At 47.6% G+C, this 25,607-nt stretch overlaps 1 protein-coding gene across 1 annotated transcript; it reads right to left on the bottom strand.

Moving 5' to 3' along the window:
* Positions 1 to 18,609: 18,609 nt before the first annotated feature.
* LOC147095580 (FMRFamide receptor-like) lies at positions 18,610 to 24,245 on the bottom strand. The gene has a single exon (XM_085974705.1). The coding sequence runs from the start codon at positions 21,293 to 21,295 to the stop codon at positions 20,435 to 20,437; it is 861 nt and encodes a 286-aa protein (XP_085830831.1). The 5' UTR covers positions 21,296 to 24,245; the 3' UTR covers positions 18,610 to 20,434.
* Between the last annotated feature and the right edge of the window lie 1,362 nt (positions 24,246 to 25,607).

Consider the following 25,607-nt stretch of genomic DNA (forward strand, 5'->3'; position numbering starts at 1 on the left):
ACTGGCAGACTACCTCACGACCATCAGAGACACAAAACAGAGACAGACCCTCACCAGGTACAGACTAAGCGACCACCAACTGGAAATTGAAAAAGGCAGATACAAGAAATCCTGGCAGCCTAGAGAGAATAGAATATGCGATCAATGTATGGCTGGCGAGGTTGAAACAGAAATGCATTTCCTCCTAAAATGCGAAAAATTCAACACATCAAGAAACATATTATTCAACAAGCTAAGCCAAACAACCCCAGATTTCAAGGAATTGGATGATCTGTCAAAATTGAGATTAGTCCTAGGAGAAGGAGACAGACCATACCTTGGGGCCAAATATGTAACAACATGTCACAACCTGAGGACTGTCTAAAATTAAGACTGTTTAAAATTAATATTGAACGTACCAAATGAAGTACAAAGACTGTTTAAAATTAATATTGTTTAAAAGTAATATTGTATGTACCCAACAAATGTCAAATCGATTGACACCTACAGAATGTTGGAAAACTGTACCTTTTTGCTATGTAAGCTTTGGCAATATGGTTCTCTGTAAACTTTCATGCCAATAAAGCATTTGAATTGAATTGAATTGAATTGGAGTACAGTGTGTGAAACAGAGAAACACCAACAGAGGGAGATTGATAAATGTGAGTTGGAGTACTCTCAGTGAATCAGAGAGACACCAACAGTGGGAGAGCGATAAAGGTGAGCCTGAGTAAATTGGTGTGATACACAGAGACACCAGATGGAGATTGAGAAGAATGTGTATTGTGAACTGCAGCGACAGAGAAACGGATGGGTTTAATACAGGCTGCACCGTTCAGTGTCCAACTTGTAATGATATGATGTCGTACGGGGAATTAAAGGGATCCGTACTGTTTTGTGTAAAGCAAATTTAGAATAAAGGGTATCAGTAAAAGGTAATGATTCCACATGAAACCAGAATGGGTCCGACAGACACGGCACGAACCTCACTGTATAAAGCAGACGGACACAACAACATAGGGATTCATATATCGATGTTCCAGTCCTACTCAGGTCCCCTCCCTCACCTCTTTTTCCGGTACATCGATGACTGTATTGGTGCCGTTTCCTGCTCTCGCCCTGAACTAGATAAGTTCATTCACTTTACTTCCAATTTCCACCCTTCCCTCACCTTCACATGGTCCATCCCCGACACTTCCCTTCCCTTCCTTCACTTCTCCATCTCTATTTCTGGCGATTGGCTTTCGACTAACATCCACTACAAGCCCACCGACTCCCACAGCTACCTGGACTACACTTCCTCCCACCCCGCTTCCTGTAAGGACTCTATTCCATTCTCCCAGTTTCTCCGTCTCCGCCGGGTCTGTTCTGATGATGCCACCTTCCATATCAGTGCTTCCGACATGTCTTCCTTTTTCCTCAACCAAGGATTACCCTCTACTGTGGTTGACACGGCCATTGACCGTGTCCGTTCTATTTCCCGCACTTCTGCTCTCGCCCCTTCCCCTCCCTCCCAGAACCATGATAGGGTTCCCCTTGTCCTCACCTTTCACCCCACCAGCCTCCACATTCAACAGATCATCCTCCGCCATTTCCGCCACCTCCAACGTGATCCCACCACCAAACACATCTTCCCCTCACTTCCCCTTTCAGCATTTCGAAGGGACCGCTCCCCCCGCGACACCCTGGTCCACTCCTCAATCACCCCCAACAGCCCTTCTCCTTCACCTGGCACCTTCCCGTGCAAGTGCAGGAGATGCAACACAAGCCCTTTTACCTCCTGCCTTCCCACTGTCCAGGGCCCCAAACACCCCTTCCAGGTGAAACAGCGATTTACTTGTATTTCTTGCAATTTAATATACTGTATTCGCTGCTCACGATGCGGTCTCCTCTACACTGGGGAGACCAAATGCAGATTGGGCGACCTCATTGCGGAACACCTCCATTCAGTCCGTAAGGGTGACCCTGAGCTTCCGGTCGCCTGTCACTTTAATTCTCCACTTCACTCCCACTCTGATCTCTCTGTCCTCGGCCTATTACATTGTTCCAGTGAAGCTCAACGTAAGCTCGAGGAACAGCACCTCATCTTTCGATTAGGCACTTTACAGCCTGCCGGACTCAACATTGAGTTCAACAATTTCAGATAATAATCCCTGCCCCCATTTTTCACACAGTATGATTTTGCCATTCCCATTTGCAACATTTTCACAGCATGTTCTTTCAATTCCTTCCCCCCCCCCACCCCCACTGTCTCTGCACCTGCTTAAAATCTGTTACATTTCCAGCTTTTTCCAGTTCTGATGAAGGGTCCCAGACCTGAAACGTTAATCCTGTTTCTCTCTTCATGGATGCTGCCTGGCCTGCTGAGTATTTCCAGCATTTTCTGTTGTTATTTCATGTACCTTTATATAGACTGGACAAATCAAATTGGTAAAAGCAGTTTGAAGGATGAGTTCATGGCATGCACTCGAAACACTTTCCTAGAACATGGAAACCACCATGGAACAGGCTATTTTTAAACTTGTCTCGTATAATGTGACAGGGTTAATCAGTAATCTCATAGTAAGAGTGCTACCGACCCCACCCCTCAACCCCGCCCTGGTCACAGACAGACTGACCCGCACCAGCGAGCGGGGCTCAGGTGGTTAAAGTAGTCCCTGTAGCTGAGGTGTTTGTACTGGGAGGAGGGCACTTTTGTGTGACAAGACTCAGCTACATACATTTACAGCACACAGCGGATAAAGGGGAGCGATTCACAGCTGTCTGGTACTGAACGGCCCGAGTGTGTCCAACAGATCGTCTTCTGGGGCTCTTAAGTATGCAGATTGTGTCAGTGGGTGATTTGTCTAGTATATAAAAAGATATACGAATCCCTCTGTTGTTGAGTCCCTCTGCTTTATACAGTGAGATTCGAGCCGTTTCTCTCTGTTTCCTTTGAAAACGTGGATCGGCGTACAGGGATCTTTAAATGCAGAAATCAGGTTCCGGGGTCTTTTAATTACACAGATCGGGTTACAGGGTCCTCTAAATAGACAGATCCGGTTTGGGGATCCTCAAATACACAGATCGGGTTACAGGGGCCCCTCACATATGTAGATAGTGTTCCCCCGGGTGGGTAGGGGGCAGTTTAAATACACAGATTGGGTTACAGGGGTCCCTCACATACGTAGATAGTGTTCCCCCGGGTGGGTATGGGGGCAGTTTAAATACACAGATCGAGTTACAGGGGTCCCTCACATACGTAGATAGTGTTCCCCCGGGTGGGTATGGGGGCAGTTTAAATACACAGATCGGGTTACAGGGGTCCCTCACATACGTAGATAGTGTTCCCCCGGGTGGGTATGGGGGCAGTTTAAATACACAGATCGAGTTACAGGGGTCCCTCACATACGTAGATAGTGTTCCCCCGGGTGGGTATGGGGGCAGTTTAAATACACAGATCGAGTTACAGGGGTCCCTCACATATGTAGATAGTGTTCCCCCGGGTGGGTAGGGGGCAGTTTAAATACACAGATCGGGTTACAGGGGTCCCTCACATATGTAGATAGTGTTCCCCCGGGTAGGTAGGGGGCAGTTTAAATACACAGATCGAGTTACGGGGATAATTTAATTACAAAGATCGGGCTCCAGCTCCTCCTTTAAATACACAGACCGGGTTATGGTGGCTCATTTAAATAAACAGAACAGTTGTGGGGGTGTTTCTTAAATACACAGATTGGGTTCAGGGGGGATCCTTTAATTAGAAAGCTCGGGTTCCGGGGGTCCTTTAAATGTATTTGTCGGGTTGTGGGGGTCCTTTAAGTCCATCGGGATCTATGGGTACAGAATGTTGAGGGCCTTCAATGTCCTTTACCAAGAGTGGCTCGGTAGTGTTAGATCCGTGATTCGGAGAGCATGATGTTTTTCAATAACCACACGGATGCTGTAACTTAACAATCAACAGGTATTTACTGGAGTAGGGTAGTCTCAAGACTGGGGGTACAGAGGCATGCTCAAGGCTTATATACAGGTGTGGTCACTGCCGGTACTACAGTATACAGGAGCTGTAAAAGTAGTTCCCTCTTAAAGGTACATACACTACAATTCCTCCCCTTTTAGATTAGCAGTACCCATAATATTCAAATAACAATTAACACTTTAACATGTACATTAAACAACAATAGTCCATTTATAGATTCAGTCTTTGGGGCGGCTTCCTGATCCTTTCGGGATAGCGCCTTTCCTGAGGTTCTTGTTCTTGGTGCGGAGGCGATTCTGGCCCTTTTTCGTCGGTTAGTTCATCAGTTTCCACTGCTACTGGTTTGGAGGTAGATGCTACCGGTATGTCGGGTTCATCCCCAGGTACGCGAGACATGGGGTTGACTCGTTCCTGTGACGCTAAGATCTGATCGACGTGGCGTCTCACAATGTTCTCCCCGACATCCACTGTGTACGTTAATGGCCCCTGCCTTGTGCATATCATTCCGGGTTGCCATTTCTCTGTTCGGTAGTCACGGGCCAAGACTGGTTGTCCTACGTTGAAGCTCCTTGTCGGCTTCTCATTGATGTGCTGGAATTGTCTATCCTCAACATTTCTTCGCACATTTGGTCTGAGCAAGTCCAGACGAGATCTCAACCTTCGGTTAAAGAACATCATGGCCGGGGTCTGGTTGGTAACTGCATGTGTCGTGTTTCGGTAGGCTAATAAGAAATTGCCAACCTTATGCTGTAGTGGAATTTCATCGTCGCACATGGCCTTTATCGCCTTCTTAAAGGTTTGTACGAACCTCTCAGCCAATCCATTTGTGGCTGGATGATACGGGGCGGATGTGTAATGCCTTACCCCATTCCTTCTCATAAATTTTTGAAACTCTTCGGACACAAACTGTGGTCCATTATCAGAGCAAATCTGCTCTGGCAAGCCGTTCCTGGCAAATATGGTCCGTAGGACTGCAACCGTTTTCTCTGTAGTGGTTGAGGACATTTTTATCACCTCAGGCCATTTCGAATGAGCATCCACTGCTATTAAGAACATTGAGTCCATGAATGGACCAGCGAAATCAATATGAACCCGTTGCCATGGAGAGGAGGGCCATTCCCATGGGTGTAGAGGGGCATGTGGTGGTGCATTTTGGACCTTCTGGCATCCTGAGCAGCTCTTGGTTAGGTCTTCGATTTGTTGATCGATTCCCGGCCACCACACATAAGCCCTAGCAAGGCTTTTCATTTTCACTCCCCCCAGATGACCTTCATGAAGCTCATTTAGCACTCTCTCCCTTAACTTGGGTGGAATCACCACTCTGGATCCACACATCACTGTCCCCTGGCATACTGACAGCTGTTCTCTTCTGGATGAGAATGCTGGCAACAGAGTCACCATGTGTTGGCCATCCCCTCACCATCAAATCATACACCCGAGACAGCGTCGGATCATTGCGGGTCTCCTTCTCTATATCCGCGTTCGTTACTGGCAATCGTTCAATTATTGATGAATAAAATATCTCGATAGGGTCCACTGCTGGTGCTTCCTCCACAGTAGGCAGTGGCAGGCGCGATAGCCCATCAACGTTCCCATGCTGTTTCGTGCCTTTATATTCTATTTCATATTGATTCGCCCCTAGAAACAGGGACCATCTTTGTAACCGTTGTGCAGTCATCACTGGAACGCCCTTCTTAGGATTAAAGATGGAGACAAGTGGTTGGTGGTCAGTCAGCAAAGTGAACTTCTGCCCATGCAGATAGTGGTTGAATTTTTTTACTCCCCATACTAGGCTGAGGGCATCCCTGTCAATCTGGGTGTAGTTGCGCTCGGCTGAGGTTAGTGACCGAGACGCAAAGGCTACTGACCTCTCCAACCCGTCTGGGAATTTGTGCGACAGCACCGCTCCAATACCATAGGGTGATGCATCACATGCCAAATGAATTGGTAGTGCTGGGTTGAAATGGGCCAACACCTCTTTTGATGTGATCAATTCTTTACACTTCTGGAAAGCTCATCTACGTTCGTCATTCCACTTCCATGGTTCCCCTGTTTGCAGTAGGGTGTTCAGTGGGTGTAATACCGTGGACAAATTTGGTAAGAACTTATGGTAGTAGTTTACCAGCCCGAGGAACGACCTCAGTTGTGACACATTTTCCGGTGCTGGAGCCTTGACTACTGCCTCAATTTTTTCAGGGGACTTATGTAACGCCTCTTCATCGATGACGTGGCCACAATACGAGATCTGCTTCTGGAAAAACTTGCACTTGTGGCGATTAGCTCGTAGCCCATATTCCTTTAATCTGGTGAGCACCTCCTCCAAGTTGGCGAGGTGATCACTGTCATTTTCGCCCGTGACCAGGATGTCGTCTAAATAACACTGGGTCCCTGGAATCCCTTGCAGGACTTGATCCATCGCCCTTTGCCAAATAGCCGGAGCCGATGCTACCCCGAACACCAGCCGGTTGTATTGATAGAGACCTTTATGAGTGTTGATCGTAATGTATTGTTTCGAGGCTTCTTCTACCTCCATTTGCAAGTACGCCTGGGCTAGATCAATTTTGGTGAAGCGTTTACCTCCAGATAGCGAGGCGAAAATATCCTCAATTCGTGGAAGCGGATATTCTTGCTGTTGGTGTTCTTCCCAGACCTGCAGACTCTTGCTATGTGTTCTGCTTTTCCACACTGTCTGCACACTTGGTCCTTGAACCAACAATCCTTCTGGCCGTGTGTTGTTCTGCCGCAGCGATAACACTTCCCTGTTCCATAGGACATTTCATTGGTGCCATATTCTTGCGGTCTCCGTTGTATCTCTGCAGCGCCCCTTGCGGCTGCTTCGTGTGATACTGCCATACTGAAAGCCTTGTCCAGCGTAAGATCCTTTTCTGATAGAAGCCGTTTCTGGGTTCCTTCACTTTGCAGCCCACACACAAACTTGTCCCTTAACGTATCTGCTAGTCCCACTCCAAACTGGCAGCGTTTCGATAGCTTGCGCAGTTCCGTTAAGTACTCAGCATTGCTTTCGTCTTTGTGTTGGTTCCTTTTATGGAACTTAAATCGTTCTGCTATCAGCAGCGGTGTGGGGTTTAAGTGGTCCTGTAGGATTTCTACTATGCTTTCGAAATTCTTGTTCACAGGCTTCTCTGGGGTTATTAGGTTTCGCAGTAACCCATAAGTTTTTGCACCCATGGAATTTAACAAAACCAGTGCTTTCCTTGCATCTGGCACTTCATTCGCCCTGCGGTACACCTCAATACGTTCCACATATATTGCCCAATCTTCGACTTCATTGTCGAACGTAGAGATACTGCCACTCTTCGGCATCCCTGGGTGTGATTTAACCATCAAAAATGGCGTCTCCCGCGCTTTCCCTTCTTCTCCGCTGGCACAAAATGGCATCTCCCGCGCTTTCCTTTCTTCCCGCGCTCGCCCTTCTTCTCCGCTGCGGCTTCTGAAAATGGCGCCTCTTCCTTCTTCTCCGTGGCTCAATGGTGTCTCCCGCACTCTCCCTTCTTCTCCCTGTGGACACTGTTCAGCCCTTGAGCCCTGGCTGTGTTCTGCGCATTTTTTTTTTTTCTGTGCGCCTTTCCCGTTTCCGCCGCTCGGTCCTGAACCCGACTGCTGCTTTACCCTCTCTCTCTCTCCGTTTTGTTTTTCCTTGACGCTGCTCTGTTTTCAACCCCCGGCTGTGCCCTGTGCGCTTCACCCTCTATCTTACCCCGTCGACGCTGCTCGGCTTTTTCTCCGCCATCGGTCGGCTCCAGCCGCCGCTGTCCGGGAAGGGTCTGCGCTGGACCTGTCGTCAGTCTCTTGCTGATCGTCGTGGCTGGGGAACCAAGCCCGGCTCTCCACAGACTCCCCTGCGATGTTCACTCTCTGTCGGATGACTGGGCGATTGCTCGTGGTCGACGCCCGTGCTTCTGGCCTCGACTTTCTTCCACCGCCCTCCCGGAGCGAATCCTTGAAGGGAAATGCAGAGTTGCAGGTAGATTCGAATCGACACTCATCGCCACTGTTAGATCCGTGATTCGGAGAGTATGATGTTTTTCAATAACCACACGGATGCTGTAACTTAACAATCAACAGGTATTTACTGGAGTAGGGTAGTCTCAAGACTGGGGGTACAGAGGCATGCTCAAGGCTTATATACAGGTGTGGTCACTGCCGGTACTACAGTATACAGGAGCTGTAAAAGTAGTTCCCTCTTAAAGGTACATACACTACAGGTAGCACCACTACTAACCTAGCTGGCCAAATCCTGAAGGAAATAGCTGCCAGCGTGGGCCAGTGACAGGTGGTGAGAGAACCAACACGAGGGAAAAATCCAATTGACCTCGTCCTCACCAATCTACCTGTCACAGATACATCTGTCCATGACAGTATTGGTAGCAGTGACCACCGCACAGTCCTTGTGGAGACAAAGTTCAATCATCACACTGAGGCCATCCTCTATCGTGTTGTGTGGCACTACCACCGTGCTAAATGGGATAGATTCAGAATAGATCTAGCAGCTCAAAACTGGGTATTCATGAGGCACTGTGGGCCATCAGAAGCAGCAGAATCGTACTTCACCACAATCTGTAAACTCATGGCCCGGCATATCCCTCACTCTACCATTACCATCAAGCTGGGCGAGCAACCCTGATTCAATGGGGAGTGCATAACAGAGTGCCAGAAGCAGGTGCAGGCATACCTAAAAATGAACTGCCAACCTGGGAAAGCTGCAAAACAGGACTACATACAAGCTAAACAGCTGAAGCAGCATGCTATAGATAGAGCCAAGTGATCACACAACCAACGGATCAGCTCAAAGCTCTACATTCCTGTCACATCCAGTCATGAATGGTGGTGGGCAATTAAACAACTAACGGGAGGAAAAGGCTCCATGAACATCCCCATCTCAATGATGGCAAAACCCAGCAGATGAGTGAAAAAGAGATGGCTGAAGCGTTTGCAACCATCCGAGTGGACAATCCATCTCATCCTCCTCCTGAAGTCCCCACTATCACAGAAGCCAGTCATCAGCCAAATTGATTCACTCCACGTAACATCAAGAAATGGCTGAGCGCACTGGATACAGCAAAGGCTAGGGGCTCTGACTTGTGCTCTATAACTAGCCATCCCTCGAGCCAAGCTGCTCCAGTACAGCTATAACACTAGCATTTACCCAAAAAAGTCAAAAGTTGCCCAGGTATGTCCTATCCACAAAAAGCAGGATAAATCCAATCCAGACCCCTGCTCTGCAACTCACCCCCGGAGCCTTTTGGGAAGCAGGCCCTCCCTCTGTGCCACTTACACCGGGGTTTGTCTGAGGGAGCAGTCCCCCGATCTACACGCAAACCCCGGGTCTGTCTGGGGGAGCAGAACCCCCTCTACACCGCCACCCGGGACTGTCTGGGCAAGCATGCCCTCTCTTTACACCACTCCCCCGGGACTCTCAATGTCAACAAGCCTCCAACCCCTAGAGTAGAATTTGTGAATGATTCAGCAGTGAGTCAGTCAGTAGACTAGAGTATGTTCGGACAAAACTAGCAGATCAAAGCTCAAATCATCCGGCTTCAAGGACAGAAATCCCAGATATTTAATAATCTACAATCGCCACAATACCAATTACAGAGACAAAGATGTGGAGCCGCCATCAGTCACTCGCCGTCACCTGGATGAAATCAAACCATCCCCGATTTTCTCATCAACTCCTTCAGCTAATCTCTGTGAACTGAAGTCCCTGGAGTACCAGCCGGACGCGCGAGGCCACTGGGGAAGAGGAACAAATGGATGGTTGCAGAGCAAGGAAAACCCATCAAACCCACCTCATCGCCACAAGCACCAACAGCCAAACCCATCAGATCCAGCACGAACTCAGAAGCACCAAAAGCAACACTCTTGAGACCATTCAGACCCAGTACACCCCCACAAACACCTGCAGAAAATCCATTTGCATGCACCTAACTGCACATTTGTCTGCAAATTACATATCAGACGCAGCACACACCCACAGAAACAAGCATTAAAACCCACCAGGCACCCACCACCAAAAGCACCAGAATAAAAACCCTTCTGACACACCGCACCCCACAAACACCAGCAGCAAAATCCATCAGACCCAGCACACCTCCACGCACCAGAAAAAACAATCAAACCCAGCACAACCCCAACAAAACCAGCATCAAAACCCATTAGACCCAGCACACCGCACAAACACTAGCTGCAAAACACATCAGTCCTCCAAAAACACCAGAATCAAAACGCATCAGAAGCCCCACCACCCACAAACAGCAGCAAAATGCACCAGACACTCCACCCCCACAAACACCAGCAGAAAAACCCTTCAGATCAACCATACCCCACAACCAACAACTGCAAAACTAGTCAAACCTAGCACTGCCCGACAAACACCTGCACTAAAACGCATCAGACCAAGCACCCACACATGCAGCAACAAAACCATTCGAACCCAGCAGACCCTCACAAACACCTGCACCAAAAACCATCAGAACCAGCACACCCTCACAAACACCAACAGCAAAACCCTCACAAACACCGCCACCATAAACCAACAACCCCCTACACAATAAATCACCACCAACAACATCAATCATACCAACCCCCACCCTGGTCTCCTCACCCCGGCAATTACAGAGAGGTGCAAGAAATATAGAGTAGTAATGATGGGGGACTTCAACTATTCTAATATAGCCTGGGATCGTGATAGTCTGAAGGGCAGAGAAGGGAAAGAATTTCTGAAATAACAACAGAAAATGCTGGAAACACTCAGCAGGCCAAGCAGCATCCGCGGATAGAGAAACAGAGTTAACGTTTCAGTTCTGTGACCCTTTGCCAGAATTTCTGAAGTGTGTTCAGCAGAACTTTCTTGATCAGTATGTTTATGGCCCGATGAGGGAGGAAGCATTGCTGGATCTGATTCTGGGGAATGAGATAGATCAGTGGAGCAAGCGCCAGTAGGTGAACATTTAGGGAACTGTGATCATAATATCATACGGTTTGGATTAGCTATGGAAAATGACAGGCAGCAATCTAGAGTAAAAACGTTTATTTGGGTGATATACCGATCAATTCATCCAATGAAAAGCGACGAGTTAAGATAGTAACTATAGGTTTTTATTGGCTAAATGACAGAGCCCACCCTCGTGGGTGATCGGGTCCAACAAGGAGGAATACCAGCCAGTCGACCACCTTTATACCTGGGCAAGCAGGCGGAGCCATGGGCGGAGTCAGCTGTGGTCAGCCCAGGTATAACAGCGTGACAAGAGGTGACCTTGTGTAGTGATACAACAGTGTAAACAGTGATAACCATAGTGTAATGATATAAACAGCGATAACCATAGTGTAACGATAGTGAACGATAAAAGTGGTTTACCACATTCACCCCTTGTTTAGATTTGAGTCCGGCGGGGTGAAGTGTACTACCAGTTCGGGTATGTCAGTCTGTCCGGAGGCCTCATAAGTCTTTCTGATCGGCGCAGCAGCGGCGGCGGTGATGCAGTATCCGATGTTAATGCTGGTGTCTGCGTGGTCGGCGAAGGCTCGTGGGGTTCCGGCATGCCGTCTACCTGGGCTGGATTTGGGGGGGTGGTGGGGGGTAACGGTGGCATCTCAGGGGTGCCCGAGGGTGCAAGGTCTCGTAAGGAGACTGTGTCCTCCCGCCCGTCTGGGTATGCCACATAGGCGTACTGGGGGTTGGCGTGCAGGAGGTCCACCCTCTCGACCAGGGGGTCCATTTTATGGGCCCTCACGTGCTTTCGCAGCAAGACGGGCCCCGGAGAAGTCAGCCATGTTGGTAGCGAGGTTCCCGTGGTCGACTTCCTGGGGAAAACAAACATTCGTTCATGGGGGGCGGCATTAATGGCCGTGCAAAGCAGTGACCGGATGGAATGCAGCGCTGCCGGGAGGACTTCCTGCCAGCGAGAGGTTGGCAGGCCCTTAGACTTTAAGGCTAAGAGAACGGCCTTCCAGACAGTCGCGTTCTCTCTTTCCACCTGGCCGTTCCCTCGGGGGTTGTAGCTGGTGGTCCTGCTTGCAGCAATGCCTCCTGCTAGTAGGAACTGGCGAAGTTCCTCGCTCATGAAGGATGAGCCCCGGTCGCTATGTATATAGTTCGGGAACCCAAACAAGGCGAAGAGGTCGTTCAGGCATTTGATGACCGTGGTACTGGTCATGTCTGGGCAGGGGAAGGCAAAGGGGAAACGGGAGTACTCATCAATGATGTTGAGGAAGTACACATTACGGTCAGAGGACGGGAGGGGCCCCTTAAAGTCGATGCTCAAGCGCTCGAAGGGGCGGGTGGCCTTGATCAGGCTTGCTCTGTCCGGCCTAAAGAAATGCGGTTTGCATTCGGCACAGGTTTGGCAGTTCCTGGTCATGGTCCTGACCTCCTCGATGGAGTACGGCAGGTTGCGGGCCTTAATGAAGTGGTAAAGTCTGGTGACCCCGGGGTGGCAGAGGTCGTTGTGGAGGGTCTGCAGTCTATCAATTTGCGCGTTGGCGCATGTACTTCGTGATAGAGCATCTGGGGGTTCGTTCAGTTTACCAGGCCGGTACAAGATTTCATAATCATAGGTGGAGAGCTCGATTCTCCACCTCAAGATCTTGTCGTTCTTGATTTTGCCCCTCAGCTTGTTATTAAACATAAAAGCGACCGAACGCTGGTCGGTGAGGAGGGTAAATCGTTTGCCTGCCAGGTAATGCCTCCAGCATCGTACTGCCTCCACGATCGCCTGGGCCTCCTTCTCGACCAAAGAGTGTCGGATCTCAGGGCCCTGGAGGGTCCTTGAGAAGAAGGCCACAGGTCTCCCTGCCTGGTTAAGGGTTGCAGCTAGGGCGAAGTCGGATGCATCGCTCTCCACTTGGAAAGGGATAGACTCATCTACCGCATGCATTGTGGCCTTAGCAATGTCTCCCTTTATGAGGGAGAAGGCTGCGCACGCTTCTGCCGTCAGGGGGAAGGAGGTGGACTTCATGAGGGGTCTGGCTTTGTCCGCATAATTCGGCACCCATTGGGCATAGTAAGCGAAGAGCCCCAGGGTTCTCTTCAGTGCCTTTGGACAGTGGGGGAGGGGAAGCTCCATGAGGGGGCGCATTCTTTCGGGGTCGGGGCCGATGACTCCGTTCTCTACTACGCAGCCGAGGATGGCAAGACGCGAGGTGTTAAACACACATTTCTCCTTATTGTAAGTGAGGTTCAGCCGTTCGGCCGTACGGAGGAATTTCTCCAGATTAACATCGTGGTCCTGCCGGTCGTGGCCGCAGATGGTGACGTTATCTAGATAAAGGAACGTGGCCTGCAGCCCGTTCTGGTCAACCATCCGGTCCATCTCCCTTTGGAAGACCGAAACCCCGTTGGTGACGCCGAAGGGAACCCTAAGGAAGTGGTAGAGGCGGCCATTCGCCTCGAAGGCGGTATACTGGCAGTCCTCAGGGCGGATAGGGAGTTGGTGATAGGCCGAATTAAGGTCAACGGTAGAGAATACTCGGTACTGTGCAATCTGATTGACCATATCAGATATGCAGGGAAGGGGGTATGCGTCCAGCTGGGTGTACCGGTTTATGGTTTGGCTGTAGTCGATGACCAGGCAGTTTTTATTGCCGGTCTTAACGACTACGACCTGGGAACACCAGGGGCTGTTGCTCCTCTCGATGATGCCCTCCTTCAGGAGACGCTGCACCTCAGAGCTAATAAAAGCTCTGTCCCCGGCGCTGTACCGCCTGCTCTTGGTGGCGACGGGTTTACAGTCGCGGGTGAGGTTAGCGAACAGGGAGGGGGGCGGGACCTTGAGGGTGGATAGGCCGCAGGTGGTACGCGGTGGGCGGTTTAAAGGCTGCTGGTTGTCGACTGTGAGTGGCGGGAGGGGTCCACCGCATGCCAAAGTGACACTTTGAAGGTGGGATTGGAAGTCCAGCCCTAGTAGGACGGCAGCGCAGAGCTGGGGCAGGACGAGGAGTTTAAAATTTTTATACTCCGTGCCCCTAACCGACAGGGTCACAACACAGTAGTCGCTGATGTCTGTAGAATGGGACCTCGACGCCATCGAGATCCGGTTGCACGTTGGCCGGACAGTGAGGGAGTAGTGGCTCACCGTGTCTGGATGGATGAAACTCTCCGTGCTTCCGCTGTCGAACAGGCAGGTCGTGGCGTGGCCGTTTACTTTGATGTCCATCATGGACTTGGACAGGTGATGCGGGCGAGCTTGGTCCAGTGTGACGGAGGCTAGTGTATGGCTGAGCGAGCTGCTGTAGTCTGCGGGTGAGGCGGTGGTCGGGTCTGGAGACAAGGTGGCGGACGAGTGTGGTGGACAAAATGGCGGCGCCCACGACGTTGAATAAAATGGCGGAGAAGATGGCCGCCCCCACAACTCACATGAGGCCCTGCTGGCGTCGGTGGCCTTGATCAAAGATGGTCGCCCCCACGACTCACACGAGGGGATACTGGCATCTGTGGCCTTGATGAAAGATGGCCGCCCCCACAACTCGCATGAGGCACTGCTGGTGTCTGTGGCTCTCCCCCTGCAGGCCTTTGCGAAGTGGCCTTTCTTGTGGCAATCGGAGCAGGTCGCGTTTCTTGCAGGGCAGCGCGTCCTCGGGTGTTTCGCCTGGCCACAGAAGAAGCAGCCGGCGGCCCGATCGCGGGGCTCCGATGCCGCAGCCGGTACCGGGGGTGGCGGTCCCGATCGGTTCTGGGACGCCGACGCTGAGGTAGGTCCCAGAGGCAGCGGTGCGAGGGGTATTGCGGCCGGGGTCGGGCCCGAGTCCCAGGGTCGCGCAGCACAGTACCTGGAATACGCCTCGAGGTCCTGATGGGCCACTTCCAGGGAGCGAGCGAGGGCTGCAGTTGTATTCAGGTCGAGGTCCTTTGATTCGAGCAGTCTTTGCCGTGAGTAGTCGGACCGAAGGCCTTTCACGAAGGCATCGCGGATATTCCCTTCAGTATTTTCTGCAGCCGTTACAGCTTTAAAGTCACAGTCCCTGCCGAGTGTTTGTAGTGCCCGTAAAAATTCATCTACAGACTCTCCTGGCTGTTGCGAGCGGGATCTTAGGAGATGTCTGGCATACATAGAATTTACCGGGCTCCGGTACTGCTCTTTCAGCAGATTGAGGGCGTCCTCGTATGTAGTAAGGTCCTGGATGAATGCAAATACTTTAGGGCTCACTTGGGCGGTCAGAACTCTTAGTTTGGATCCCGGAGGCACGCCGGATTCTCCCAGGTAGGATTCGAAACAGCTCAGCCAGTGTTTGAAGTCGAGGGCTGAGTTCGCTGCCTGAGGGTTTAGATCCAGGTATGGTGGTCGGAGGGCTCGCAGCCAGGCCGGCTGCTGTGGCTGTTGTAGCTGGCCGTTTGGCTGGTCGTTTGGCTGCTCCGGTCCACTCATTTCAAAATTTAGACAATAAAATTGATATACCTATCAATTCATCCAATGAAAAGCGACGAGTTAAGATAGTAACTATAGGTTTTTATTGGCTAAATGACAGAGCCCACCCTCGTGGGTGATCGGGTCCAACAAGGAGGAATACCAGCCAGTCGACCACCTTTATACCTGGGCAAGCAGGCGGAGCCATGGGCGGAGTCAGCTGTGGTCAGCCCAGGTATAACAGCGTGACAAGAGGTGACCTTGTGTAGTGATACAACAGTGTAAACAGTGATAACCATAGTGTAACGATAGTGAACGATAAAAGTGGTTTACCACATTGGGGGAATGCCAACTTCAGTGGGATGAGAACAGATCTGGCCCGAGTAAACTGGAATCAAAGATTGGCAAACGAAACTGCAATTTGGGTACAGTCGAGGCACATTCCCACGAAGGAGAAAGGTAGGGCAACTACAATCAGAGCTCCCTGAATGATGAAACAGATAGAGAATATGACGAAGCAGAAAAAGGGTGCGAATGACAGATGTCAGGTTGCCAATACATCTGAGAATCAGGCTATATATAGAAAGGTCCGAGGAGAAGTGAAAAAGAAAGTAAAAGGGGCAAAGAGAGGATATGAGAATAGAATGGAAGCCAACATAAAACGTTATCCAAAAGTCTTCTATAGGCATATAAATAGTAAAATGGTAGTAAGAAGAGGGGTTGGGGCCGATTAGGGAACAAAAAGGAGACTTATGCATAGAGGCATACCGTATAGCTGAGGTACTAAATGACTGCTTTGCATCTGCCTTCACCAAGGATGAGGATGCTGCCATAGACATTGTGAAGTAAGAGGTAGTAGAGACACTTGATAGGATAAAAATTGATCAAGAACAGGTATTAGAAAGGCTGGCTATACTTAAAGTAGATAGGTCACAAGGAGCGGATGGGATGCATCCTAGGATGTTGAAGGAATTGAGGGTGGAAATCGCGGAGGTACTGGTCATAATATTCCAATCCTCCATAGAAACGGGGTTGGTGCCAGAGGACTGGAGAATTCCATAAGTTACACCATTGTTCAAAAAAGAGTGTAAAGATAAACCCAGCAACTACAGGCCTGTCAATTTAACCTCGGTAGTGGGGAAGCTTTTAGAAACAGTAATCAGGGACAAAATCAAGTCATTTGGATAGGGATGGATTAATTAAGGAAAACCAGCACGGATTTGTTAAAGGCAAATCGTGTTTAACAAACTTGATTGGGATTTTTGCTGAGGTAACAGAGCGGGTTGATGAAGGTAATGTGGTTGACCTAGTGTACATGGATTTCCAAAAGCCATTCGACAAAATGCCACGTAACAGGCTTGCCAGCAAAATTGAAGGCCATGGAATAAAAGGTACAGTGGCGGCATGGATACGAAACTGGTTAATTGACAGGAAACAGAGACTAGCGATAACGGTTGTTTATTGGATTGGAGGAAGGTACACAGTGGGGTTCCCCAGGGGTCGGTTCTAGGACCACTGCTTTTCTTGATATATATTAGTGACTTGGACATGGGTGTACAGGGCAGAATTTCAAAACTGTATTTGATACAAAACCTGGAAGTAAAATGAAAAGTGAGGAGGAGAGTGATAGACTTCAGAAAGATATAGACAGACTGGTGGAGTGGGCGGACACGTGGCATATGAAATTTAACACAGAAGAGTGTGAAGTGATCCATTTTGGTAGAAAGAATGAGGCGAGGACATATAAGCTAAATGGGACAATCCTAAAGGGGATGTACGAACAGGGAGACCTGCGGGTATGTGTGCATAAATCGTTGAAGGTGGCAGGGCAGGTTGAGAAAGCAGTTAAAAAGGCTTCCAGGATCCTGGGCTTCATAAATAGAGGTATAGAGTACAAAAAGTGTGAAAATTATGATGAACCTGTATAAAACCCTGCCCATGACAGAATTAAAGAAGTTGATACCAAGCTAAATTGTAGAAAATGATACTTAAATTGTCCTTAGAGGCAATGCTGAAATCTATCCAAATCTACAGTGGACGTTCTGTAAATAGTGTGACCATTGGGAATTTGAGAAACATAATGGCTAAATTTTCATCTTTGCTGCCTGGGCATTAAACATCCATTGAAATCAATCAGGAAGATCAGGTGGGTTGTGTAAGGGGCGTGCAAACCAGGCAGTAAAAATAATAATGTAACCCCACATCTCTCTAACTCTGCCAACATCCATTCTGGCCACAACTGCACAAGTGCAACATATAGGCATAAGTTTCAATTTGATATTCAAGGCCTGGAGGCCAGTTCAGGTCAATCACACCTCATCAGATGTACAGAGACGCTTCGTAAAAGTAGGAGCAGGAAACCTGGCCTTCGCTTCTCCCCTTAACCTGATTCATATTAACTCAAACCTACAGCTGCCCAGGCTGTTTGTGAGATCCTGAGGTGTACAGGATAACCGTCAAAATAAAATCACCCACCGCATCAAAATAATTGTACTTGTTGCATTCTGAGACATTTACGAGAAACATGATGAGATGACTCATATTGACAAATGGTTCATTTTACTCCCACTGCTTCCATTTTAATCACCCACATTATAACCACCTCAGGGCTGATTCACCGACTCCACACACCAGGCCCAGAGCTTAAGTCATCACATTGAAATTTGTGCTGGGCCTTCCCAGGCTGCGATTTTCATCCATTAAAATAGTGGATGGAGAATCAGGAGTTGATGGCGTGTTTTACAATCTGTGCTCCTGGGCAGTGCTCAGAGCATTGAAGTGGGGATTCTCCTTTAAACAGACCAAGAGGGTCCCAGTTTCAAGCCCTGGGGTCTGAGCTGAGTTATCTGGTCTCAGTAGGAACAGCAGTAGAGGGGCTGAAATCGGCCACTGCACAATGGCCGGCCAGCTCTCACAGGAAAGGCTCAACCTGAAGACTGGCCAGCAAAGTGTGACAGGGAACAATAATCGCCAGTCACTGATGCTAAACCCAGTCAGGGAGTTGAAAGGATTAGGATGAGGAAATATTTTTTTCAAATTGTCTTTTTCACCTTTCAGAGCGCCTAGTTACTATGGTTACTGGACTTCATGGCTTCAGTATCTGACTGCTCATTGACAAAGCCCTGAAACTGCCATCTTTAGTTTTGAACTGGATGTGATGAGCTGGGTTTTCTGCTGTGGAGGACATTTACCAACAGGCAGCAGCCTTTAAACTGTCACAACTCACCAGAGCCAACTTTAAGCCCCATAGACACTGAGAACCAGCTCTGGACAGTTATTGGGACTGGGGAGACTTGGAAGGATGGGATTTCAAAATCAACACACAATTTATTACAATTATATGAGGAAAACGACGATGGTCAAGAACAACATGGGCCCCATGAAAACTGATAACTGTGATGTTGTAAATGAAAATAAGTAAATAGCGGACATGTCGAATAATTACTTTGTATCAGCATTTACAGTAGAGGAAGAGGATAGCATGCCGGACATTCCAAGGTAATTAATATTAAATCAGGGATGGGGACTCACCAAAATTAACACAAGCAAAATAACAGTAATGAAGAAAATAATGGAACTAAAGAGTGACAAATCCCCAGGACAAGGTGTTTCAGCTCAAGGCTTTAAATGAAGTAGGTGAGAACATTGCAGATGCCCGAACTATAATCTTCCAAAATTCTCTCGATTCGGGAACCAGTCATTTAGATTGGAAAATTGTGCATGTCACTCCGCTGTTTAAGAATGGTAAGAGAGGGAAACCAAAGACTTATAGAGCAGTTAGCCTAACATCTGGTGTCAGAAAATTGCTAGAGTCTCTAACTAAGGATTGAGTGACTGAACACCTTGAAAATGTTCAGCTGATCAGAGAGAGCCAGCATGGATTTGTAAAGGTCAGGTCAGGCCTGAAGAACTTGATTTATTTTTCTGCAGATGTGGTAATTGACAGAGAAATGTCCATGAAGGTTACTTACATGGACTTCCAGAAGGCATTTGATAAAGTCCCACATAAGAGACTGTTAGTTAAACTTGAAGCTCATGGAATTGAAGGCAAATTTTTGGCCTGGTTAGAAAATTTGCTGAGCAGCAGAAGACAGAGAGCAGGAATAATTGGCAGGTACGCTAATTGGAAGAATGTGACTAGTGGTGTCTGCAAGAACTCTGTTGGGGCTTTAACTATTCACTGTATTTATTAACGACTTAGATGTTGGGATAGGATGCCACATATCCAAGTTTGCCGATGACACAAAGATAGGCCGCGTTATAAGCAGTGTAGATGGAAGCATAAAATTACAAAGAGAATTTAATACATTAACTGAATGGGCATAACTGGCAAATGGATTTCAACGTAGGCAAATGTGAATTCATTCAATTTGGAATTTAAAAGAATGGAACAGAGTACTTTCTAAATGGTGAAAAGCTAGAAACAGTGGAGGTCCAAACCGACTTGGGGTCCATGTATATAGATCATCAACATTTCATGGACAGGCGCAGAAAATAATTTAAAAGACTAATGGAATGCTGGCCATCACATGTAGATGACTAGAATACACGGGGGTAGAAGATATGCTGCAGCTATACAAAGCCCTGGTTAGACCACACCTGGAGTAGTGTGAGCAGTTCTGGGCACCACACCTCAGGAAGGATATATTGCCCTTGGACGAGTGCAGTGTAAATTTACCAGAATGATACCTGTACTCCAAGGTTTAAATTACGAGGAGAGATTACACAAAGTACGGTTGTATTCCATGGAATTTAGGTGGTGAAGAGGTGATTTGATCGAAGTTTTCAAGAAATTGAGGGGAACAGATAGGGTAGATAGAGAGAAGTTATTTCCGCTGGTTTGGGGATTCTAGCACTAGGGGGCACAGTCGAAAAATTAGAGCCAACCTTTCAGGAGTGGTTAGGAAATACTTCCATACACAAAGAGTGGTAGATGTTTGGAACTCTCTTCCGCAAAAGGCAGTTGATGCGGGGTAAATTGTTAACTTTAAATCAGAGATTCATAGATTTTTGTTAACCGAAGGTATTAAGGGATATGGGCCAAAGGGGGGTATATTGAGTTAGGTCACAGATCAGCCATGATGTGGCGGAACTGGGTCAAGTGGCTAAATGATCTACTCTTGTTCCTGCGTTCCTATGGGGAATCACGGTTTAAATTTAGTGCTTTTAATTTAATTAACTTAATCATCTGAGCAAAGGGATATTTAATCACATTCTTTAACACATTTCTGAATTTAGTCTGGGCCACTGCATAAATAATCGTGTTGGTGCAGGAACTCAAACGCTGGAGCATATATCCGCTGTGTTCCATGACGGTAAATGGATCAGCGTAATCTGTTCGGTACAACTGAGTATCTGTAATTTTTGCCCACATTTCACAGAGGAAATTTACCATCCAAAGCAGGATAAAACTGCCTGAAATTGCGAGCAGTAAAATGATGGATTTCTTTCGGTTCTCCATCTCTGGATCATTGTGACTTTCACCCTCCTTGCTCCCTCGGAGTCCCCTCCTGACTCTACTGGCCTTTACAATGTGCCTGATGGTCAGAGCATTGAGCAGTGCAATCAACAGAAATGGAGCGAAAGGGGTTAACATATTGCGAAACCAGAAGTAAGCCACCCAAATGGGCATGGTGTAGAAGGCAGATTTCACAACACAGAACCATTGTATGTCATCAAGTATTTCACCAGACTCGTTTGCAAAGTAAAGTGGAATGTTTAGCAAACAGCTCAACACACACACAGTTATTATAATCACAGTCGCAGTTTTGTCGGTGCAATATTTGACTCTCAGCTTCTGGTAACAAATGGCGATGAATCGATCAAAGGTGAAAGCGACTGTTAACCAGACAGAACAATCAATGGCAGCAAATGCCAAGCTGAAACTGATACTGCAGATGAGAGTATAGTCCAGGAATGAATGTGGGAAATAAATCTCTTTAATCTCATACAGAATTACATCAAAGATCAGGACCAGTAGATCCGCTGCTGCCATGACCACCAGGTATCGAGTGATACATGTGGAGAGACCGCATTTTCCACGGGAGAGAATCACAATTGTGAATAAATTCGCTGCAGTATAAGAGGGAAAATAAATTAATCATTATAGTCATAACAAAATGGCCAACAGTTAATGACAGTTTATCAAATTTCAGCACATATTTTCTACAGCTCAACACATTCTCTCTCTCCGACTCTGTATTTCTATATCTGTCACTGATTCTGACCATCCCTCTGTTTTTCGGACGATCTGCCTTTTTCCTGCCTCTCTCTCTATGTCTCAGTTTGTTTCTGTGTCGCTCCAATCATCTCTCTCTCTCTCTCTCTCTCTGTCTCTCTTTAGCTGTGATTTTTCTATCAGGGTATTTTAGGCCAGAATGGCTATGAGGCACGGTTGAATGTACAGTATTAATCAGAAGTGCGCTCTTAACACCCAGGTCTACTCACTAGCACAGCTTCAGCTGCAAATTGGGATGGGTTTGGGAGAAGGCAAAGGGGTTGGAGTCAAATAAAAGGGATGGGGACATTAAAAGGGAGTGTCAGAATAGGGGTCAAAGATTCTGAGATGCTTTGGAGAGTCTCAGAAAGCATCTCAACCCGTTATCCATCTTGGCTAGGGTGCAGGAATAGTGGACTAAGAAGAAACAGGCAACTAGGTAAAGAAAGGAAGCCCAAGGTTCAGGCATAAGTTGGCAGACAGCAAAATGTGGCAATAGGGAGAAAACAGTAAATCATAGAAACATAGAAACATAAAAGATAGGAGCAGGCGTAGGCCATTCAGCCCCTCGAGCCTGCTCCGCCATTCAATGCGATCATGGCTGATCATCCAATTTCAGTACCTGGTCCCTGATTTCTCCCCATACCCCTTGATCCCTTTAGCCTTAAGAAATATATCCAACTCCTTCTTGAATATATTTAATGAATTGACCTCTACTGCCTTCTGTGGTAGGGAATTCCACAGGTTCACCACTCTCTGGGTGAAGAAATTCCTCCTCATTTCTGTCCTAAATGGCCTACCCCTTATCCTTAGACTGTGACCCCTGGTTTTGGACTCCCCGACAATCGGGAACATTCTTGCTGCATCTAGTCTGTCCAGTCCTGTCAGAATTTTATAAGTTTCAATAAGATCCCCTCTCATTCTTCTAAACTCCAGCGAGTACAAGCCCAATCGTCCCAATCTCTCCTCATACGTCATTCCTGCCATCCCAGGTATCAGCCTGGTGAATCTTCGCTGAATCCTACCATGGCAAGAACATCCTTCCTCAGATAAGGCGACCAAAACTGCACACAATACTCAAGATGTGGTCTCACCAAGGCCCTGTACAACTGCAGCAAGATATCCTTGTTGCTGTACTCGAACCCTCTTGCTACGAAGGCCAACATACCATTTGCCTTCTTAACCGCCTGCTGCACCTGCATGCTTACCTTCAGCGACTGGTGCACAAGGACACCCAGGTCTCGTTGCACTTCCCCTTCTCCCAATCTATTGCCATTCAAATAATAATCTGCCTTCCTGTTATTGCCACCAAAGTGGATAACCTCACAATTATCCACGTTATATTGCATCTGCCATGCTTTTGCCCAATCACCCAACCTATCCAAATCATCCTGGAGTTTCTCGGCATCCTCCTCACAGCACACACGCCCACCCAGCTTTGTGTCATCTGCAAATTTGGAGATATTACATCTAGTTCCCTCGTCTAGATCATTAATATATATTGTGAATAGCTGGGGTCCAAGGACCGATCCCTGCGGTACCCCACTAGTCACTGCCTGCCACTCGGAAAAAGACACGTTTATTCCAACTCTTTGCTTTCCGTCTGCCAACCAGTTCTCTATCCAAGTCAATACCTTGCCCCCAATCCCATGTGCCTTAACTTTACATGCTAATCGCTTATGCGGGACCTTATCAAAAGCCTTCTGAAAGTCCAAATACACCACATCCACTGGTTCTCCCTTATCTATTTTACCAGTTACATCCTCAAAAAATTCCATTAGATTGTTCAAGCACGATTTACCTTTTGTAAATCCATGTTGACTTTGTCCGATCCTGCCACTGTTTTCCAAGTGCTCTGCTATTACAACTTTTATAATGGACTACCCACTACCGATGTCAGGCTTACCGGTCTGTAATTCTCCGTTTTCTCCCTACCACCTTTTTTGAATACTGGGGTAACATTAGCTACCCACCAATCCATGGGACCTGTTCCAGATTCCATCGAATGTTGGAAGATGATCAGCAATGCATCTATTATTTCGAGGGCAACTTCCTTAAGTACCCTAGGATGCAGATTATCAGGCCCTGGGGATTTATCGGCCTTCAATCTCGTCAATTTCCCTGACACCATTTCCCTAACAAATACTGATTTCTTTCAGTTCCTCCCTTTCATCAGACCCTATGTTCCTCGACATCTCTGGGAGTTTATTTGTGTTCTCCTTTGTGAAGACAGAATCAAAATATGTATTTAATTGGTCTGCCATTTCTTTGTTCCCTTTATAAATTCCCCTGATTCTGACTGCAAGGGACCTACGCTTGACTTCACCAATCTCTTTCTCCTCACATATCTATAAAAGCTTTTACAGTCAGTTTTTATGTTCCCTGCAAGCTTGCTCTCATATTTAATTTTCCCCTTCTTAATTAATCCCTTTGTCCTCCTTTGTTGAATCCTAAACTGCTCCCAATCCTCAGGTTTACTGCTTTTTCTGGCCAATTTATATGTCCTCTCCTTGGATCTTATGCTATCCCTAATTTCCCTTGTTAGCCACGGTTGAGTCACCTTTTTTGTTTTATTTTTATGCCAAACTGGGATGATCAAATTCTGTAGTTCATCCATGTGGTCTTTGAATGTTTGCCATTGCCTATCCACCGTCAACCCTTTGAGTGACATTCCCCAATCAATCCTACCCAACTCGCACCTCAGACCATCGTAGTTTCCTTTATTTAAATTCAGGACCCTAGTCTCTGAGTCAACTACTTCATTCTCCATCTTAATGAGGAATTTGATCATATTATGATCGCTCCGACCCAAGGGGCCTCGTACAACAAGATTGCTAATTAATCCTTTCTCGTTACATAATACCCAGTCTCAAGATGGCCTGATCTCTGGTTGGTTCCCCGACATATTGGTCCAGGAAACCATCCCGTAAACACTCCAGGAATCCTCCTCCACAGTATTGTTACTATTTGGTTAGCCCAATCTATATGTAGGTTAATGTTACTCATGATGACTGCTGTGCCCTTATTGCACGCTTCTCTAATTTCCCTTTTAATGCCATCCCCAACCTCCACATTACTGTTTGGAGGTCTATATACCACTTCCACTAAAGTTTTCTGCCCCTTGGTATTTCTCAGTTCTACCCATACAGATTCCACATCATCAGAGCTAATATCCTTCTTTACAATTGTGTTAATCCCTTCCTTAACCAGCAATGCTACCCCACCTCCCTTTCCTTTTTGCCTATAGTAATAGGGGATTATATTGTAAGGGGAATAGATAGGCATTTCTGCGGCCGCAAACGAAACTCCAGGATGGTGTGTTGCCTCCCTGTTGCAAAGGTCAAGGATGTCTCAGAGCGGCTGCAGAACATTTTGGCAGGGGAGGGTGAACAATCAGTTGTCGTGACGCATATAGGCCCCTCTTTTTCCTCCCGTCCTGTGCAGCAGAGCCACCCCTGGTGCCAGGAAGTTGGCTGCTGCTGCCTTCCTCTGATAAGCCATCCCCCCAACAGTACTCAAAATGGTTTATCTGTTTGAGAGGGGGATGTCCACAGGGGACCCCTGCACTACCTGCCTGCACCTAGTACTCTGTCTGTTGGTCACCCCTTCCCTTTCTGCCTGTCCAACCTTTGCCTGCAGTGTGACCAACTGCTTAAACGTGTTATCCACGACTTCCTCAGCATCACAAATGGTCCAGTATGTATCCAATCGCAGCTCCAGTGCCGCAATGTGGTCTGCCAGTAGCTGCAACTGGACACACTTCCTGCTCACATAGTTGTCAGGGACACAGGAAGTGTCCCTGAGTTCCCACATAGTGCAGGAGGAGCATGCCATGGGGCCGGGCTCTCCTGTCATGACTTACCCTTTAATTAATTGAAATTAAATTAAATCAAATCAATCCCACCAATTACACTACAGTTAAATGGTATATTTAAGGGCCCTGGTTTATGTATTTTGGGTCATTTGTCCACGTCTCTGGATTCGTAGTCTGGGAGCAAAATCAAAGTCCTTTGAAGCAAATGGAAAAATAATCCAGCGAGTTTTGAAACAAGCTGTCAACTCGTGAGCCCTGGTTTTGCACCCTGCTATC

Source organism: Somniosus microcephalus, unplaced genomic scaffold (assembly GCF_052327205.1).
Source record: "Somniosus microcephalus isolate GS21.2 unplaced genomic scaffold, FLI_Smic_1.0 unresolved_chr1, whole genome shotgun sequence".
Classification (NCBI taxonomy): Eukaryota; Metazoa; Chordata; class Chondrichthyes; order Squaliformes; family Somniosidae; genus Somniosus; species Somniosus microcephalus.

Excerpts from the sequence above, each read along its gene's own strand:
- LOC147095580 (XM_085974705.1), bottom strand. The coding sequence starts at position 21,295 with ATGGCAGCAGCGGATCTACTGGTCCTGATCTTTGATGTAATTCTGTAT.